The following is a 14,395-nucleotide window of genomic DNA, read 5'->3' on the forward strand; positions in this document are numbered from 1 at the left end:
GGGCCGTTAAACCGTTATACGTTCTAAAATTTATTTTACAAATACATCTCGTTAATACACGAACAAATATTCAAACGTACACCGGTTTTTTTTTTTAAATAAAAAGACAATGAAATAAAACAAAAATACTACGTAATAATGAGTATCACCGTTGGAAGCACAAAGAAAAAAAAATATAGAAAGTTATACAATATTACGTCGATGCATTGACTAGTACATTTCAAATGTTGTAACATTTGCTAATAAAAATTACGCGAGTACACTAAAAAAAAATATTATGCCCCGTTGTTCGTAATATAAATTTCGTCCTTACATTTTTTCCCCTTTCGAAAAAAAAATTGCTTTCATGTTTCATCGAGAAAAAAAATATTAAAATAAAATAAAATTCACCTACTTAAAAATATACCAACGTTTCTATATAGAGCCTCTTATACGATATTATAGACGAAAGAAAATACAAAAAAAGGAAAGAGAAAAAAAAACGTACAAAAAAAATAATTAAAAACATTCTAAAATACGTAATTAAAATCTACAAATATTATGGCACAATTATGTTAACAATTCGATTCCCTTTGATTAAGTAGATAATACAAACATTATATAAACGTATAAAATTACACAACTATTTATAAACTATTTCCAAAGCAACCGTACAAAAAAAAGAAGAAAGAAAATAAGAAGAAAAATTACGTATTTGAAACACTCGTTCGCGTTAAATAATTAAAATTTCAACACATAGGAACCTCAAATTAATAAAATTCACAACCGTCGTTGAGGTAAAATTTTGCTTATAGAATGGATATGGCGGACAAATACAAACAGACATTATACAAGTAACGTACTAAAATTACACCTAACACATCGTTTCGCTTGAGTATTATAAGTTACAACGTTTAAAATAAAATAATAATTCACAACCAATACATCGTAATAACAAAAGAATTACCCACAAAATAATAATACCACTGTTTAAACACAACACAACAATATTAGGGTACATAAGCGGCCATTTTTTTCTTTTAAATCGACGGCTTGAGAATTTCCTTTCAACGAAAAAACGAAAAAAAAACCCTAATTCTAAAAAATACAACACAACGTTTTGTTTGGCAACATTGGGCATAAATAGTTGAAATCCTCCAGCTTAAACAATTGACTTAATAAAAAATATACATGGTTTGAGAAAAAATAATTCACGATCAACTACATTACGTAGCTACGTACATACATACAAGAAGAAGGTTAACATATAATACCAGAAAGTATAGTAGGAACATACCAATCAATGGAAAAGAAATTTAAAAATTGCTACGACGACGAGGTCGTCAGTCGAGTCCCAAAAAAGGATTAAACTTAGTCTCGATTTACTTGTATTTATTGCACTTGTTCATTGCTCGTTGATAAAGTATCGTTTAATTCCATCGTGCTTTGCAGTAGGCCTTTTTTCTCTTCGTTTATGTTGGTGGAATGTTCGCCTCCGATGCTGTATATCGACTCGTACACCGGATTCGCGAATGTGTTGGAAGATAATTGGAAAATCACCTGCACATGATTAAAAATTAGAATCGTATACATTCATATAAATTTCAATTTTGCTTGTACTGATTGCGACTTTTACGTACCTTCTCTTGTAAAGGAGTAACATGGTCTAGGGTAACTTCATCTTCTTCGGCGTCTCCTCTCAAGTACATAGGATTATTTACTGCTCCATTTTCTTGAATACGAACGTGCATAAATGCTCCATTACTGGAATAAAAAAAATGTATAAAATTCAATCCATTTCAACTCGATATGTAGGGGATTTCACCAGTGGCAGATTCAACATACGGGGGCAGAAAAAATCAAAAATTCCCATCAATCGTGATTTTTTTGATTTTTGAAAATAGTCCTAATCTCGTAAAATGGGTTGAAATTTTTACAAATTACAGAAAGAATGTCGAAATTCATTCTGAGCAATTTTGAAAAATTTTCAAAATCCAGAATCAGGAAATGATTTTTTGGAATATTGAAATAAGGTGTAATTTGACCCATCAAATTGGGGTACAATTTTCTCAGAAAGTAGAAAAAAAATTGAAATCCATTTTGAGCGGGTTTGAAGTGTTTTTGAGCTTCAAAATCACATGAATTTTTTCAAAAATCTCAAAAGAAATGATTTTTTATACTTGGGGCTTGAAATGATTCAAAACTAAAACTACTAAAGAAAATCGAAAGGAGTTGTTGATTTTCTACCGAAATTTCAACTCATATGAGTCAAATGATACGTTTTTCGAAAATCCCAAAAATCAGGACCAGTAGATTTCGTGGCCGCAAAAATTCTTCAAAAATACTCGAAATATTTGCGAATCTTGCGAAATTGTAACCCATTTTGATAAGTCGCAAGGTCACTTTTTAGTTTAGAACGTTTTTGAGAAATTTCAAGGTCAAAACTCAGATCATAATAATTTTCATGATTTTTGAAAAAGGCGTCTTTAACAGCTGATTAAAATGAGTTGAAATTTTCACAGAGAATCAAAAAAATTTTCAAAATTCATTTTGAGCGGTTTTGAAGAATTTTGAGCTCAAAAATTGGGTCATGAATTTCTTCGAGACTTTGAAAAGTTCAAAAATTATGCCAGCAATGAAATAGGGTTAAAATTTAAGCAGGAAAAAATCAAAAATTGCTATCAAAACTTATGTATTTTTAGCAGTTTTGAATATTTCGATTTCTCGCGAAATTTTAACACATTTTGATCGATCGCGTGATACTTTTCCAAAAAATCTCAAAAATAATAACCGCGGATTTTGGGACTGAAAATTCTTTAAAAAATAATCAGAATTAAATTTTCGATGAAATGTTGAAAAAGACACTTTTTCAAAAATTCCATCAATCATCAACTAGCCCAATTTTGAAGCTCTAAATTCTGCAATCAAAACTGCTTCAAAAAAATATTGGGAAATTTTTGATGTTTTGTGGAAAATTTAATCAATTTGTACGAGTCAAATGACATCTTTTTCGAAAATTCCAAAAACCCAGGCCAGATTTCAGGGCTGTAACTCTTTTTGCTAAAATAGCAAAACAACTTTCATAAAAACTGTTTCAAAAAGGCTTGTTCTTTTTTTTTTGTTGCCAAAACTGAAGAAAAAACACCCTGTGTGGTCAAAATTTCCAGAACGCATCGATCGTTTTCTCGTCCCAAAAAATTAAGAGCACGTCCCTTTCCCCTCTCTCCACCATTAAAAAAAATTATGGTGGGACTGTGAAAACGGCAGCCCTACACAGACGACCTTGGAAGGATAGATACGTAGATCAGTGACCTAGAGAAGTCCAACAGTCGCACGGACGACCTTGAGAGGCCAGCTAGACGGGCCAATGACCTTAAGATGCCAGACAGCTAACCAGACGACCTCGAAAAGCACTACTGAGGGGTGAATGACCTTGAGAGAATGGACAAGCAGACAGACAACAATGAGATGTTACATCGTGGATCAGTGACTTGAGAGGCTGGATAGACGGACCCGTAACCTTCAGAGTCCAGGGGGTCAATGACCTTTGGATGGCAGATAGGAAGACGGATGACCTAGAGAAGTCAAAACCATAGGTCAATGGCCTTAAAAGACAAAGAAGACAGCCGATCTTGGAAATCTAGATAACAGGGTCCGTGACCTTGAGAGATCAGGCGACCTTAGGAAGCCATAATGACTGGTCAATGACACTAAGATGCCAGATTAGACGAAAAACAGGCAGACACATGACCTTGGAAAGCCCGGTAGACGGACCAATGGCTTTAAGAGGCCAGCTAAGCGGGTCAATGAAACAGGAATAAATACGGCCATGAGAAACCGAAAAATAGGTTAATGACCTTGAGAAGCTGGGACATGGGTCAATGACCTTTGGATGCCAGATAGGAAGACGGATGACCTAGAGAAGTCAAAACCATAGGTCAATGACCTTAAAAGACAAAGAAGACGGCTGATCTTGGAAATCCAGATATCAGGGTCAGTGACCTTGGGAAGTCAGACTACCTTAGGAAGCCATAATGACTGGTCAATGACCCTAAGATGCCAGAACAGATGAGATGTAGGCAGATAGATGACCCTGGAAAGCTGGGTAGATGAACAAATGACCTTGAGCGGCCAACTAGACGGGTCAATGACCTTTAGAGGGAAAATATGACTGAAAAAGACCTTGAGAAACAGAAAACATAGGTCAATGACCTTGAGAGGCGGGCCAGATATACGATTTTGAGAAGCTAGACATACGGGTCATTGACCTTTCGAGTCCAGAGGCAGGCAGGCAACCATGAAAAGGCTGGGCAGGTAGGTGAGTGAACTTGAGGGACCAGGCAGACGAGTCACTGACCCTAAAAGATCAAACAGGAGTACAGAGAGACGATCTCGAGAAGTCAGACAGATGGGTCAGTGACTTTGAGAGGTCAGGCAGACGAGTCAATAACTCTAAGAGGTCAGCCAGGAATACAGAAAAACTTTTCACATATTTTGGCTGAATTTTTGAGGCTACTATTATACCACCTACAAAGGTTTTTTTAAGGGGGGGGGGGAGAAAAGGGGCTGCTCTTCATCTGCACCGGGTGTTCTAACTTGCTCTAATGATGCTCTATCCCTTGAGGGGTATCCCCCTTCCCTCCTGAAAGTGGTAGGGCCAGCGAAATCCATCCCATCATTCCCATAAAAATCTATTTCCTTTTTTTTCAAAAATTGCAAAAAAGATTAATTTTTATCAAATCACCAGAAAATTTTACTTCTTCGGTCAAACCTAAGTTATGTAAAATTCTACTATGTACATACTTTGTAAAAATCATAAAAAATCTCTCTTTTGCCAAAATTGTCAAAAAAATATTTTTCATCAAAATTGCCAAAAAGCATTGGTTTTTTTTGTAAAAATTGCAGAAAAATCTTTTTTTTGACCAAAATTCCAGAAAATCTATCTTCTTAGTAAAAAAAATTATGTATTGTGAAAAACCCTTGTTTTGTCAAAATTGCCAAAAAAGCCTGGTTTTTAGTGAAATTTGCTAAAAAGTCTTGACCTTTTTTTTCAAAATCCCTCAAAAACCTGTTTTTTTCCATTACCAAAATTGGTGGAAATTCTACATTTCGAAATTGAGTTTTTAGAATTAATTTGGGGAATTTCAATTCAAGAAAATAGGATTCGAAAATTCAGTAGGAAAGTCAGGAAAATAACATTCGAGAAAAATTTACGTATTCGACGAAATGATCATTCGAAGTGATGACCTAATTTTTCATATTAAAACCCCTTGGAGGAAGGGAATAAAAGTGTTAGTCCGCGTAGGCCCTTTTCCTTAGATCCGCCACTGGAATATTATAATATTTGAGATAACTTACCCTCTCCTGTGAGACAGGAAGAAATAGACGCCAACTAATATCATAAGCAGAAATACAACTACGATGATGAAATGTAAAACGTTGAATTTTGACAAGAAATGATCCGCTGAATCGGATGCATGTTCGACACTCGATGGAACGTTATTATTACCGATATGACATCGATTACCGGAATAGTCCTCAGGACAACTGAAAAAAAAAACATGTTTCCAATTAATATTTCTATTCGATTTAGAAGCAACTCAAAATTTTACATTTCTTCAAAAATTTTGATTCGTATAAAAGGTGTCGAAAAAACATACAAAAATACGTCATTAGCCAAAATTTCACGACATCATAAATTTCCATCTAATACATTCTAAAAATTTTCATTTTTTTTCAATTTTTTGCCATTTTGAAATTTTTTAAAAAACTTTTGTAAGCCTTTAGAAACACTTATTTAAAAAAAAAACTGAAAAAATTTTACGTCTTTGGAAATTCAATCTCAATTCAAATCATTCTCGCTCATCTTGTCAGCGTTACTCGACCTCCTCCAATAGTTTCTCACTTTCTACCGTCCAATTCGCCCAAAAAACACGTAAATAAAATCTCAAAAGCGCATCATAATAAAACGAAATATTTTCATAATTACATGCACGTCGGAGTATGCGATCCGTCTGTAGGTTCTTGGCAAGTACCACCGTTGAAGCAATAATGCACACAAGTCGACCAAATGCTGCACCTACTGCCTATCCAATTAGATTTACAGTGACAGAAAGGTCCTTTTTCACCGTTCAAGCAAAGACCATTATTGTGACAATAATCTTTACACGTTGATCCGTCATTTCCATTCGATTTTACTTCGCAATCGACTCCAGTCCAAGGAGAAGGACAACTAAAACAAGAGCCAAGTTTGAAATAACGAAAAAATTCCATCGAATAAGATGAAAAACATTTCAAGCAAATCTACGTATGTACCTGCAATAAGACCGGCCGTTGATTTCGTGGCATGTGCCACCATTGGCACATTGGCCATGCTGGCATCGTCGATTACGACATTCGCTAGGTGTATCGATGATATCGCAAACGCAATTCGGGTCTCCTTTGGCACAAGTACAATTACACAGGTTAGTCTCGCAACGTCGACCGGTGAATAGCGGTGGGCACATGCATGACACGTCTTTTGTTGTCACGCTACACGTTCCTGTAAACGAAGGTGAAAAATAATTAGTCATTGGTTATTTTATTTGAGTGAAAATCAAGAGCATATATGTAAATGATGGATTGTTTGTTGAAGCTGCAGCAGTGTAGGTACATAGGTATAACAGTACTAACCTCCGTTTAGACATAGATCTTTGCAGGCGTTTTGATCGCATCTTTTACCAGTATAACCAGGAGGGCAAATACATTTCGGTCCGGTGTCTATTAAACGACAAGATCCCTGTAAAAAAAACACACATCAAAGTTATATTAATGTACATACATACATAGGTAATTCCTCGTACTTCATAGTGAAAAATTCATTTCTGATTTTTTTCGCTCTCTCACCATAAAATTTGGCAGGTCTTATGTAAAAAATTTCTAGTACCATGTTAGTAAAAATGAAATCCAAAAAATTTGAATTTTGTACGTTTTATACATTCTAATTTTTAAATTTAGTCCAGTTTCATTAGAAAAATACTATTAGATATTTTTCACTACTCCGCATGATAAAAAAGTGACACGTGTCCCTTTCCTTAAAAAATAAAAAAAATCACATTTTTTCGTTCTAACCCTGTTTTCAATTCCCCTCCTCCCCCTGGCCACCACAAAAATAAGGCTTGTACTCGGTCATTATTTTAATTAACCCAGTTACCTACTAAATGGTTTATTTTTCTGCGTTTTGGTTACCAAATTATTTTTTTTGTACAAATTTTCAAGATTTTTTTTCATAGACTTTGAAGAAATTGTTTTTTTTTCTTAAAAATTGCTAAAAAGTCTCGCTTTTCAACCAAAAAAATTAAAAATTTGCCAATAATCGTTCAATAAGTTCTGCTTTTTGTCAAAAATTGTGAAAAAATTCTCGTTTTTTATATCGTACAATAGTCTTGCCTTTTGCTAAACATTGCAAAAAATTACGAAGAAACGTCGTTTTTTATGCCTAAAAACATGCAAAAATAAAGTGTCACTTTACAAAAAAAATAAAATGAAATAAAAACGAAAAAATGGAATTTCTGTATCAATTATTTCCAAAAATTGTCGATTTCTACAAGAATTGTCAATTTATCACTTTTTGAAATAACTCTCGAAACTCCTAAAAATTTTCAATTTTTTTGGCAGAAATTTCCGAAAAATATCATCCCATCATTTTTCTGGCAATAATTACCAAAAAATCTAGGTTTTTTCGCAAAAAATTTCAAAAAGCATTATGTACCTACTTTTTTCCAAAAATTGTTCAAAAGTTGTGATTATTAACAAAAATTTCCAAAAGTTGCACAAATATAATATAGTTTTTTCAATTAAAAAAAAACTATAATTTTTTGCAATTTTTTGGCAATTTTAGGTAAAAACAAACTGCTATAAAAAGCCTGAATTTTTGGAAATTTTTGTTAAAAATCAAAACTTTTGAACAATTTTTGAAAAAAAGTAACGTTTTTTGAAATTTTTGGCAAAAAATCTAGAATTATTCGACAATTTTTTCAAAAAACTCGACTTTTTGGAAATATTTCAAAAAAAAAAAAATGATGGGGTAATACTTTTTGACAATTTTTTGCAAAAAGGCGAAGCTTTTGTTTAATTTTATAAAAAAAGTGAAAATCTTTAGCAATTTCGAAAATTATTTCAAAAAAGAAAAAAATTGATAGAAGACCCAAAAATTATTGATTTTTGCTAAGATGGCCAAATTTTTGTCTTTGAAAATATAATTTTCACAATTACTCAAAATTTTCACTTCTTTTTTAAATAATCAAAAACCTTGTTTTTTTCCAGTAACGTCTCTTTTTGCCAATAATTATTGAAAAGTCCTGCTTTTTGTTGAAGTCAAAATCTTTAGTCCTTTGGCTCGGAGGAGGAAATGAAATAATTTTTTTTTTTTTAAATCGACCAATGTTGAAATGTAGGTCAATTTTTTGCTTTTTGAAATGAGTTTCAAAATTGCTAAATATTTTTACTTTGATCTGATGATCTGAAATTGTCGAAAAGTATAGATTTTTTTCCAGAAATTGTTAAAAAGTAGGCCCTCTTTTTTTTTTTTTTTTTTTTTGCAATAATTACCAAAAAGTTTGTTTTTTTTATGAACTTGTCCTTCTTTTTTGCCAAAAAACTGTCAAAAATTCCAGTTTTTTTGAAATTTTTTTTAAAAATTATTACTTTTTTCCCAAAAACTGCAAAAAATTTGGGGTTTTGTAGCAGTTTGTAAAGCAGTCAAAAATTGAAAAAAAAAGTAGTTTTTTAAATGCAAAAAAAATTTTACTTCTCGAAAAAATTGTGAAAAGGTGTGATTTTATCATTCGATATCCCAAAAATGAATAATATGCTCAAGATTTTCACTTTTTTTCAAAAATTTTATCCAAAAGCGTAACTTTTAGTCACTTTTTATAATGCCAAAAAGTTCAGTGACTTTGAGAGTCCAGACACACGGTCAATGACTTTGAGATGCTAGAATGATAGAAAGACAGACGACCTTGGAAAGCCAGACAAACAGGTGAATAGCTTTGAAAGGCTAGACAAGTGGAAAGACAACCTTGAGAGGCCAGACAGGTACATAGACGACCACTAGAGGCAGGAAAGTGACCTTGAGAATCTAGACACACAGGTCAGTGACCTTAATAGACCAGATAGGCGGGTCAGTGACCTTGGGGTAAATAACTCGCGCCCATATGGCTTCGTCCGGATAAGGCAGAAGACCTAGTTTGGGTGATCAGGTCAAGTTGACTAACAAAATTATTCAAGATTTAAAACTTTTCTTGGAGAGGAGATCTTACACCCATTTTGGATCAATAAATTGATTTTTCTAAAAAAAAAATTCAACTTGAGGGGAAGGGTAATCAGTATTACTTTTTTTGCAGATAAGGAAAAAAAATCAAAAATAAGGAATTTTCTCTCACTCGATGCGATGTCACAAATTTGGAGGGTGTGAGGTAAAAAATTCCCAACTTTGCAAAATAACCTACACCTTAATTTTATAACAACACGAGCTAGGAATTTTTTTTTTTTTTTGTTTAAATTTATAAAATATTTTTTTCCAATCACTCACCTTTTTACAATAGTTATCGCATTTGGATACATTACACACAGCTCCCGAATACCCGGGCGAACAAATACACTTTTTAACACCGTCGGAGACTTTCACACAGGTACCACCATTTTGACATCTTAGATCAGCACATTGTTCGCAACGAGTACCTAAAATAACATAAAAATATAATTCATTAGTTCACAGAAATTGATTATTCTCGTATTTTAAATTTTAATAACAATTCAATCAGTCTTACCAGTGAACCCTTCTTTACATTTGCATCTGGTTGGAATCTGCGGCTCACATTCGCCATCATTCAAACATAAACTACATTGTTTAATTGGAATCTCGCAGTTATTACCAGTCCAGCCTTGTTTACAAATACACTGCAAAATACAATATTATTATAACACGTGAAATTCCGTTCGATAAAAATTCGCGAAAATGTTTATCATTATTTTGTTTGTTGGCAAGTACCTCGTTTCTTGTGGAACTTCTCAATTCTACGAAACCATCGCCGCACACGCAATTACGTTTTTGACCTCCGAATGCGGTGAAACAGATCGAATTATTTCTAGTTGGCGCCTTCGAGGTGAAATTAATTTCTATGAAAATAAAACAGATTAAAACGTATTATTGCTGGTGAAATATGTAACATCGTAAACGAGAACGTTATTCAGATCAAACTTATCATTTATTCATTAAATTTTTTCGAGAAATACTTCAAAATGTGCTCAATTTATTTCAAAAAAAAAAAATAATAATGATAATAAAATAAAATAAATGGTACAAAATTGATAATGCTTTACCTCGTGGAATTTGTTTATTTTCTTGATAAATTGCTAGATCAGTAATACGTGATGATCCAATTTCTAAAATGGTGACATTTTCAGCTCCGAATTTATTCACTTTAATAATGTTGGATTTTTGATTTAACGCAACGTACAGGAAATCTTCAAATACATCTATTCGGAACGGTTTCATTCCTAAATTTAAATTTAAAAAAATTAATATGTGCCTACTTCAACTTTAATCGAATAGAATCAACAGATGATTTACCTGGCGAAAACTGATGCACTAATTGCCGATTGGTTCCATTCAGATCGATACATTCGATCCATCTGAGTTTATTATCCACCCAATACAATCTTTTGGCAGGGTAATCGATGGTCAACGCCATTGGCCAATAGATATTTTGTGTGACGAAATGTTTCCTATTCGAACCATCGGTTCCGGCCACCTCGATACGAGCCTGTTTACCCAACTCGGACCAGAATAATTGCCTGAAAGAAAGCACGAAAATTACAATCAGACACATATTTATGCAATTTTTAAAGAGAACAGGAATTTAAAAGATTGAGAAAATCTCTCTTACCCTCGCATCGGATCAATAACTAAATCCTTAGGTTTATGGAGATCGTTGTTGAATAGAGTCGTTTTGAATCTTCCTTTGGTGGTACATGCCATAATGGCTTGATGAGCTGTACTGGTTTCAATCCAGTAAACTATTTTACTAATCCAATCGACAGCTACGCTTTGAACTTCTCCTTCAACGTTGATCTGAAATACATTTTAATGACATTTTTTTCAGCTCAATTTTAGTTTATAAAAAAAACTGGACAATTAGATAGCGTCAAATTATCGAAAAGAAACAAAAAAATAAAAAAAAAATCTTGAAAAACTGATAAAAAAAAAATTAAGAAAAAAATGTAGACTCACCAATTGCACTCCACTTGCATTAAATATCTTCACGTAAGCCCCTGCATTTTGCCCATGTATAAGGTCGAACGTAATCGGTGTGACGAATATGGCATTATCTTGTTTATTTGTCCAGAACACCAATGACTCGTTACTTGAGATCATAATATCATACGTTTCGACTTTACTGCCAGTTTTAGAGAGTGTGATCTTTTTAACGAAATTATCGCTCGCTCTGTACGGATCAACGATACCAAAATCTGCCTCCATCGCGACCGTCAAATACGCCGGTTGTCCTGAAAATGACCAATTTCCAAGTAGAATTAAGAAAAATACCATTTTCGCGAGAGAATACTCACAATGGAACTTACCAGTAGCGTGACAGGTCTTTTGATCCATAGGGAAAAGTGTGTATCCAGGGGCACATCTGCAATGAGCTGTGTTTTTCTTGACAAAACATTCTTGAGAGCAGGTACCAAATCTACAAGTGCATTTTTCTTCGTCCGAATTATCACCGCAGTCGTTTTGTCCGTCGCAGATGAGAGATTTATTGACGCAATGATTATTGCCACATTTGAACATGTCTTGAGGACAATTTCCGACCATTTTACAAGCGTCTACGTCTTCGTCGGAATTATCGCCGCAGTTGTCTTTACCATTGCACAGGGTACTTTTCAAGATACATTTATGATTACGACATCTGCAATATTGGAGAAATTAATATAGCAAGGATACGATAAATTAGAACGTATAAAATACGAGTACGTGGGTTTTGTTTCATTTGCGAGTTATTTTTTTTACCTGTATTTACTAGGTGGGCAGGCTCGATTAATGCAGAGTGATTCGGATTCGTCGCTTTTATCCGAACAGTCGAATTCGCCGTCGCATTGCCACGTATCTGGAATACATTCTGACGAGTTACAGGTGAATTGTTCGCTCGTACAGGAGACGGGACAGTCTAACTCGTCGCTGAAATCGGTACAGTCCGGATCTCCGTCACATTTGTATTTTCTGCGAAAGGATAAATTTCAATTTGATTATTTAGATTAGATGTAGATAAAGAGAAAATGTAACTTTTCCCTTAAACATTAAAAATACGCAGATACGGAAATAAAACGTTCAACTCACAAGTGAATGCAAGTCGGTGGCTTAGCGCATTTGAATTCCTCAGTGCCACATGTGATGTTGCAATTCGATTCGTCTTCTTTATCATGACAGTCGAAATGACCATCGCAAAGAGAATTTTTACTGATGCATTTTCCGTCCAAACATCTGGAAAAAAAAGTGCATTGTGAGAATTTTACCGGCCTGAATAATGCGGTTGTCCTTGACATTTCCTAAATTCAATCAGTTATTTTTTTAATAAGTACAGAAAAGAAACCCATTGGCCCGAGCGAAGCGAGGGCAAAAGATTTTGAATTTTTATGATTCAAAAAAATATCTAAGATCGTTTTTGATGTAAAAAATTCATTTTTCTCAGCTGTGACATTTTTTAAAATTGGAACAATAATTTTTCAGAATAATTTAAATTCTAGAATAGAAAATAAAAATGACCGGAGCGAAGCGAGGAAAAAGCTTTGAGACACGTGGGGTGAGATTCGAAATACAAAACAACGTTTTTTTTATGAGGAAACCCACTTGTTTGACCATCTTTGATAATTTTGAAAGTTGAGTCAAAAATCTCACTTTCAAGTAGGTACTTAAAATAACCTAAAAAATTAATAAATGATGCACGTGCGAAGCGAGGGCGAAAGTTTTTGAAAATTTATCAGTCTAATTTGTAAAAAAGAAAGGGTTCAGACGTACGTATATTCAACGTTGAAAATATATTCTTCAAATTTTCACTATCAATTCCGATAAGATTATGAAAATGGGAAAAAATTGATGAAATAAAAAAAATCACTATTTTACTGCATTTCCCCCCCCCCCCCTTTCTCGCAATTTTTTTATTTTTTATAGGTATGTACAATTATAATTTTTTTCAAGACGAGGGAAAATCATAAAAATAAGGGCCTAAAAAGGACTTTCTGAGAAAAAAAGAACTTTTAAGGACCACGATTGAAAAAAAAGAACAGTTCCTTATAAAAAGGACCAATTGAGATGACTGCCGGGTCCAACCCCAGGTCCTATCTTGGGTCTGACAACATCAACTGATTCTAAATGATGAAAACAATGTCTGCTCCAAACACTGATTGAAAACAGTGTCTGTTTCCAACACTGATTCAAAACAGTGTCTGCTTCAAACACTGATTGAAACCAGGGTTCTGTTTCAAAAACTAATTCAAAGCAGTGTCCGTTTCAAACACTGATTGAAAACAGTGTCTGTTTCAAACACTGATTCAAAACAGTGTATGTTTCAAACACTGATTCAAAACAGTGTATGTTTCAAACACTGATTTAAAAATGGTGTCGTTTCAAACACTGAATGATTAAAAACAGTGTTTCTTTCAAACACTAATTCAAAACAGTGTCTGTTTCAAACACTGATAAAAACGGTGTCTGGTACACAGAGTCTGAAAACGGTGTCTGTTTCAAACACTGATTGAAAACAGTGTCTGTTTCAAACACTGATTGAAAACAGTGTCTGTTTCAAACACTGAATGATTAAAAACAGGATCTGTTTCAAATGCTGATGAAAACGGCGTCTGTTTCAAACACTGATTCAAAACAGTATCTGTTTCAAACACTGATTCAAAACAGTGTCTGTTTCAAACACTGATTCAAAACAGTGTCTGTTTCAAACACTGATTCAAAACAGTGTCTGTTTCAAACACTGATTCAAAACAGTGTATGTTTCAAACACTGATTCAAAACAGTGTATGTTTCAAACACTGATTTAAAAATGGTGTCGTTTCAAACACTGAATGATTAAAAACAGTGTTTCTTTCAAACACTAATTCAAAACAGTGTCTGTTTCAAACACTGATAAAAACGGTGTCTGGTACACAGAGTCTGAAAACGGTGTCGGTTTCAAACACTGATTGAAAACAGTGTCTGTTTCAAACACTGAATGATTAAAAACAGGATCTGTTTCAAATGCTGATGAAAACGGCGTCTGTTTCAAACACTGATTCAAAACAGTGTCTGTTTCAAACACTGATTCAAAACAGTGTCTGTTTCAAACACTGATTCAAAACAGTGTCTGTTTCAAACACTGATTCAAAA

General features: G+C 33.7%; 1 protein-coding gene across 1 annotated transcript in view; it reads right to left on the minus strand.

Annotated features, from left to right (window-relative positions):
• Nucleotides 1-14: 14 nt before the first annotated feature.
• Nucleotides 15-14,395, minus strand: part of LRP1 (LDL receptor protein 1) — a 52,655-nt gene continuing 38,274 nt past the window's right edge. Inside the window, exons 55-70 of the mRNA XM_065370074.1 lie at nt 12,359-12,502; nt 12,032-12,241; nt 11,602-11,930; nt 11,252-11,526; nt 10,908-11,092; nt 10,592-10,815; nt 10,342-10,518; nt 10,010-10,137; nt 9,789-9,918; nt 9,551-9,699; nt 6,652-6,757; nt 6,295-6,520; nt 5,969-6,211; nt 5,338-5,526; nt 1,620-1,743; nt 15-1,539 (exon numbers count right to left, since the gene is read on the minus strand). Of these exons, the coding sequence (XP_065226146.1) occupies nt 1,372-1,539; nt 1,620-1,743; nt 5,338-5,526; nt 5,969-6,211; nt 6,295-6,520; nt 6,652-6,757; nt 9,551-9,699; nt 9,789-9,918; nt 10,010-10,137; nt 10,342-10,518; nt 10,592-10,815; nt 10,908-11,092; nt 11,252-11,526; nt 11,602-11,930; nt 12,032-12,241; nt 12,359-12,502 (3,007 nt within the window). The 3' untranslated portion in view covers nt 15-1,371. The remainder of the gene's footprint in view (nt 1,540-1,619; nt 1,744-5,337; nt 5,527-5,968; nt 6,212-6,294; nt 6,521-6,651; nt 6,758-9,550; nt 9,700-9,788; nt 9,919-10,009; nt 10,138-10,341; nt 10,519-10,591; nt 10,816-10,907; nt 11,093-11,251; nt 11,527-11,601; nt 11,931-12,031; nt 12,242-12,358; nt 12,503-14,395) is intronic.

Source organism: Planococcus citri, chromosome 1 (assembly GCF_950023065.1).
Source record: "Planococcus citri chromosome 1, ihPlaCitr1.1, whole genome shotgun sequence".
Classification (NCBI taxonomy): domain Eukaryota; kingdom Metazoa; phylum Arthropoda; class Insecta; order Hemiptera; family Pseudococcidae; genus Planococcus; species Planococcus citri.